Source organism: Etheostoma spectabile, chromosome 14 (genome assembly GCF_008692095.1).
Source record: "Etheostoma spectabile isolate EspeVRDwgs_2016 chromosome 14, UIUC_Espe_1.0, whole genome shotgun sequence".
Lineage (NCBI taxonomy): Eukaryota > Metazoa > Chordata > Actinopteri > Perciformes > Percidae > Etheostoma > Etheostoma spectabile.
The window spans coordinates 18,630,352-18,637,062 of NC_045746.1; the positions used below are offsets into that span (position 1 = coordinate 18,630,352).

At 40.9% G+C, this 6,711-nt stretch overlaps 1 protein-coding gene across 1 annotated transcript in view; it reads left to right on the forward strand.

Moving 5' to 3' along the window:
- LOC116702021 (fibrocystin-L-like) overlaps positions 1 to 6,711 on the forward strand; it is an 11,442-nt gene that overhangs the window by 2,826 nt on the left and 1,905 nt on the right. Inside the window, exons 5-7 of the mRNA XM_032536078.1 lie at positions 3,285 to 3,453; positions 4,415 to 4,603; positions 5,778 to 6,000. Coding sequence (XP_032391969.1) covers positions 3,285 to 3,453; positions 4,415 to 4,603; positions 5,778 to 6,000 — 581 coding nt within the window. The remainder of the gene's footprint in view (positions 1 to 3,284; positions 3,454 to 4,414; positions 4,604 to 5,777; positions 6,001 to 6,711) is intronic.

The window sequence follows — 6,711 nt, forward strand, 5'->3', positions numbered from 1 at the left end:
AGTATCTCGGCTTTTTTTGTCATTACAGTTGGACAGCTCGTCGGGTGTTGAAAAAATGCGGTTGTTTTAGCATTGGAGATAGAAAAGGGAGGATTCGTTGAGGAGCAGCATGACAGGAGATTTCTTCCGTGTCTGCGAAAACCAAACCACAGGTATACAGTCATGATTCAAAAAGCCGCCAGACATTTGTTTTGGGTTTAGCGTTAGCAGTTGTCAAATGTCTGTCAAAATGTTGGCCACTGCCTGATGACGTGGTGTGTTTGCTTACAAAAATCAAGTCCTAGTTAGTCTGTAGGGTTGCATAATGCAGCTGTGAGGTGTATAGTTGTGCCTCATGGCAGGACTGCATTAAAGAATACAGCTAAAGGCCTTCATTATTATTGCTATTGTTTAAGACTCTTGTAGCAATATTACTATGATGCACATGCATTGGCTGGACGACAGAACCAGGTGATGTCGCCCTTTTTATTGACTTTGGCAAATAAAGGTGGACTGTGCCAATGCAGTAGCCAATGTAAAAGGGTTAGGTAGAAAAAAGAATGTTTTGTTACATTTTAAGTGTATGTATTACTTGAAAAGCTAATTGGAGCGATGACTGGAGGTAAGAGCGCACAGACAAAAAAAAAACTTTTAGGCCTCTGACAAAAATTAACCTTGGGAGGAAATAGTTTGGTGGAACTTACGACGTACAGAGGCTAGCTCTGGAATACGGCGGTGTAAGATTGGAGGAGTTCTTCCGAAGAATGGAGTTCTAGAATATCAAACAAAGAAAGAGACGGTTAAGGACAATTGAGCTGAAAAGCGGAAACGTCGGTGGAACCTCAGGCAGCACAAGAACAATCACGTAAATATTTTTTGTCCAAATATAGGACTAGTGTGCTATGAGATTGTTCAAAAAAAACATTTGTCATAATGAGATTGATTGTTTACCTGGCCAAAGAAAACAACCAATCAGCAAAATTAAAAATGTTAAGTCCACACGTCTGTACTCGGCTGAGAAATTTGCATCTCTTGTGATTCCGTTAGTTGTTCAGACACAGTGTCTTAGAAGGTTGTGGAACTTTGTCAAAAAAGCTACAGTGTCAATGAGTTTTGTATTATGCTGTTTGCGGGGAGGTTTTCATCAAGGCATTCCCTCTCAAAGGGTCTGGTGACTGTGGGTTCAGTGGTCTGAGACAAACTCCAGTGGTGACTGGTTACAGGCCATCACAGGTGAAATATTGTTATTGAACATGAAGCACTATGGCTATTGCTTGACTTTTAATTTGCAATATACAACCAATTTCCTTTCTTCTAAATCAAAACAAAATAGCTGGGCGACAATTAAAAGGTTTAGTGATATATTCAACTTTTGTAGGAAAAACCCAACATTTCAGTCTTCATACAGTATTCTACAGTATCACATACAATCACATACATCCTAAATACAGTGTAGTATATATTGTTAAAAATTGCGGTCTTTTTCAGGGTCTAATGCCTGGGGACTCTGTTGACTATCATGGATCTGGCTTCGGTTAGTGAAAAAGCCTCCATCATTGTGGGAAAGACACGAGCCATGTTGAAACAGATCACGGTCTGGGAAAGCGTTTGAAGTGAAAGACTGTACCTGTGGTAAAGGGTTGGCTGTATTATCTAGTGGAAGGAGTTCAACAGATTATGTCAACTGGGTTACAGCTACCAATCAGGTGTGCAGATGGGCAGCGGCCACTGCTGTTCCACCCAGTGTTCATCAGCTTCCCCTTTTGGGTGATTCCAGCTCACAGGAGGGAAACATTGTATACTACCTCCCCGCTCATTGTTTTCCTCTTTCTCTCCGCTCTATGGAGCATCGCAGGTAAGACAATTCTCAAGCAAATTCTGTATAATGCTGCAGTAAAGTAGCCTATTATTTATTTACACCAAAATCAAAAGCAGAATCCCTTAAATCTATTGTACAATAAAAAAAATAAATAACCATTATTCTTGTTTTATCTTTTCTTAGGAGGCAAGCTGCTTGACAGGGGAAAGGTTTCGGCGTCAGCAAGAACAGCACAGTTTACTGTCGGCAGTTGAACGATGTGCCACCGTAGGTTCATGCCAGTGACACTGAGATGGAATGCAGAAGCCGCCAGTAAGTATTCAGACGGCAAACTACTGCTTTTTATGGATGTTATTTTCCTGCAGGATCTAACATCTAAAGATCTGCAGTACAAGGCCCCATACTATACACTTGTATTTGTCAGTAAAATTGATTTTAAAAACATCAATGCTGCAAAATTTATTCATCATACATTAGAGTTGAGTATGTAGCTCACTAATTTAATATGAATATTAAAGAAATTAAACTTTGCGGCTTCTTTATGTGAACATTTTTACCACTGTGGTGAAGTGGCCAATTACTGCAAAATGGTTACATAAGAAAAGTTGAGGGGAGGATAATTTTATTAAATATGAATTAACTTTGTATAAGTGAAGAGTGTTGTGATGTGAATTAGTCATATCTGTATTTAAATCTTCATTAATAAATGCTTATTTTTTGTTATTTCAGAGGGACTTCAGGATCCCAGAACACACAGTGATGGTGCGGAAACATGAGTCAAACAGCCAGGGTTCATTCACATACGATTACTGATTTACAGCCCAGATCTCAGGCCTGAGGATAAGTCCCAGCACCAACCACTGTGTTGGGAGAGTGGGGGAGACAACTGTGCAGTTGTAATTCTTCAGTGAGGTAGGCGTCATATAAAGCGTTTACTGAGAATGCTTAAACCCAGAGGGACATGTAATGGGGCGAGGACTTGTTTGTCATGAACTGTTAAGAAATCCTATTGTCCAGTGAAAGCAAACAAACAAAGATATAATCAGCTTCTCTTGGTTATGAAAAAGATTCAATATTATTCATTTGTATTTTGATGTACATTTATCTATTAGATGAATTAGATGATTACAATTCGTTGATGTTACAAGAAGGCCCTGAGTTGCCCAAAAATGCCATTTAATAAAAGAAATGCATATGGTGCACTTTGAATAAAAACAGATATATAACAGGTCCAACATAAAAGCTCTCCTTCTAATGTTTTTCTCAAACAAAACCAGTGAAGTTAATGGAGTTACTGATTACATCAACTAATTGTGCATGTTTTGAAGGAAAGAAGCGGATTAAGAAGGATAGCATGATGTTTGATTATTCTTTACTGTTCAGAGTTTTGTGGTGAGCCACTGTTGCTAGGGGAATAAAGGAGGGAAACCTTTGTTCTTTTTTTAAACTTGTTTGTGTTAGGACATGGACGTTCTCACCATGACAGGGCTCGAACCTGGGAGGGCCAAGGCATGGCAGATCGTTTTTTTGGCGGTGGAAGAGTGTGTGACTGTGCTGTGGACGGCGACGACATTCACCGACTTCTCCCTGTGTGCCGCCTGGCATGTACATGGTGGATGGGCGGGTGGGGAAAACAGTGGCTACCCTCCGACAAGGTACAGCTACCGTGATAAACAATTCACAAGGATTTTTACACAAACACAACCAAAAAATGTGTAGGAGCCATTTTTATACACTTTTAGTTGGGTTATTTTGGTGTTATTTTTTTAGCCACTTGGGGGAGTATTGCACTGAAGGTGCACGCTTCGGATATTAAGGCAATCCTTTTGTGGGCATTTAAATGAGAGGAAAGGTGTGATGGAGGGTACCCACACGTTCTTAAGTAGTCGTGAAAGCCCCACTGTCCAGACAAAAACCCACAGCACTTTATAATCTGCAAAGCGGGTCGAAAGTACCAATTTTGATGGAAATACCCTTTTCTTACTTTATAATAATGTACCACCCAAAGAAATCAATCAGGCTCGTGCGAGGAGCCGGTCGTCGGCAAGAAATGGTCACGGCGGGATCAGGCGACCGTGCAGCGGTTAGATTTGTGTTTCCGGACTTGATCCCGACTTGCTCTGACGTGCATGCACACGTGGGGGCAACGGAAATCTCACATGAGAGCAAGGGGAACGCAGTTCTGAGACGCAGGCGCCGCAGTTGCTTTTACACGACTGCAAGCAGCCAGGCGGACCAGGCGGACCCAGAGCATCTGGAGAGGAACGCCGACTTCTCAGCTGTTTAAACAACCTCGAGTGATATTACAACAATGATGACGGTTTATATAAACTTTTTATTGTTTTTGAATCGGAGCGATTATTGAATTTTGCTGAATTTCTGATAAAGGATTATTCTGTCCAGAAGACACCCCATTGTTGTGGATGATAGTTAAGTTTAAGAGTCAAAAAGAGACCTAAACCATTCAGATCGGATCATTCCAGTCTGTTGTTAAATTAAAAATCAGAAACAGGAGATCGCATGTAGAGCACTTTGCCAGTTACTCATAACTACAAAAACAAACGGAGACTGTGTACCAGAGTGGTATGTGGGTCTGATTATATTTACTGAATTCAGGGAATCGCCACACACAGTGTTTTCATCACGTTCCTGTCCAGCATGACGGCGGCTGGAGATCGGCTGGAACTGCTGACTTTACCGAAGCCTTTTTCACCGCCCCCGCTGGCTACCGCGCTGCTATCGTTCCACGTTACAGGCGAGCGCGAGTTCCATCTCGAACGATCCCTAATGCCTAAACCTAAGATCGTCTGTCTACGCGTTTGGATAGGAACACATTGCCGCAGGCTGTAAAGGATAGCGCTTCAGGAGGTGTGTATGTAAAAAACTGACACATAAAAAGTATATGTCATATTTTTGATGTTGGGGAAAATGTTTAATAAAAGCATCAGACAAAAAAACATGTATTCAAGTTGGGTCACTATTGGCTTTGTCTTCATCAGGTACCACAGTATATTGAAACAGGATGGCTAGTTATTAAACATTTATGTATATGTGAATCAATTTTGCTCAAAAAGCCAGAAAATGTTCATTGGAATGTAAAGTGACCCTTTCTGGGTTTGTTTATAGATTCAAGGCTGTGAATGCCACCAGTGTGAATACACCTGGAAGTGTACAGCACTTCGTCCGAACTTGTGTGGTCCTTGATGGGAGGAACCAGGCCTGACTGTTCTGGATCTGGTTTCAGCAACAAACCTTGACAACAAAGCTCTATTTTGGTAAAGAAATATGAGACCCAGCAATTTAAATAATGATTTATTACCCACAGCAAAACAACTCTCCCGATGAACAACCTTCAAACTTGTCAGTTCAAAAGAATGATAAATACTGTAAGTTGGTATTCAAAATAATGGTTGAGGGGGGCAAATACGTAGGGCTACTCGCGGTGGTAATCTAACATGAAAATGTGCAACTAGTGCAAATGTATAAGAAATAAAAAATAGTAACACTAATACTGCTCTTCAGGTTTTTCATAGTTTCTTACACACATTGTGTTGTTGTTGTGATGTGGACAGGAGGAGAACTCAGTGTGAAGTGGGGGCCGCTCAGAAGGAAGAACTGCAAAGGTGATTGTTATGCCCAGCGGACCGAGAAGAGCCCACGTGGTCACCAATAGGGGTCCGACTCAGTAGTTTACAGCTGTTTGAAGGGTGTCAGATTAATCTGAGTAGGCCAAAATACAGAACAGAAAGAGGAAGAAAGTCCATGAAACTGCTGCAGCAAGCAAGCGTTATCTCTAAATTAAAATGGGAAGCCACCTAAAACTCTTCCAATAAAACAAAGTGGCAAAAAAACAGTTTAACTTACATTTTTTTTAAATTTAGAGCATTAGTAGAATAGGATGTTGAAGATATTTATATTTACATGTTGCGTAAAGATCCGACTAGTGCAGCCTTAATGCTGGTTCATTCTCAACTGTCAGACTAAAAGTTTTACATTGTATGATGTACGAGCGTATGGAGAGGGGTTTGTTGGAGGCCCGTCTCACTTCCGAGGGTTTGTGGTGGAGACACCAGTTGTGTGGGGCAGTGGAAGGCAGCCAGCCTTCCAGGTAGTCGGGGTACGGGGTCTCTTCAGTGTTTCCAGCCCGGGTAGCACCACCCACGAAGGACCATTCAACAGCGGAGAAACCAGGACACCCAGAGGTAGAACAATAAGTCACTAGTCCTTACCAGAAATTATAAGGAACCTTCATTATTGTTAAGCTAAGAAAAACATCCTGAAAAGGTTTCACGCTGTTTGATATCATCAATTGTGATGTTTAGTGGCATCAACGCTTTATTTTGTTTAGCAGGTTTGTGTTGCTATGTTCTTTTGTCATCTTTTCATTTAATTAATCAGATAAAAGTAATATTGTAAGATTAAAATCCCTTTTTCAAGCAAGAACTGAAGACAGGAGCTTGAAAACAGTTTTATGACAATAGAAACATTGTAAACAACATGAGCTTCAAACTGCTCTATTGTAGTCGAGCCTTTACTTCCGTGACAAACGTGCGTCTCTTTGTAACACGCGTTACAATGCTCTGCTAGCTGCTAGCATGGCACGCCCTCATACTCCTCTGATTACCTACCAGTGCTGACCTAGGTCCTGTGCATGTGCAACTCCCAACAAAGATGGAACTTCAGTGAGATGCCTCACTCGGTAGCTAAAACAGAAAGCTTAACAAAAGAGGAGATGCAGAAATGTGCAGTACAACAAAATGTAATGTTTTTGAAAATTAAACCATGTAAACCTATCCTGATATAACCTCTAAATACAATTATTAACCTGAAAATTAGCATAATATAAGCACTTTAAGAATTTGATGTCACAATTTTACAATCCTTCTCTCTCTTTCTCTCTCTCTCTCTCTCTC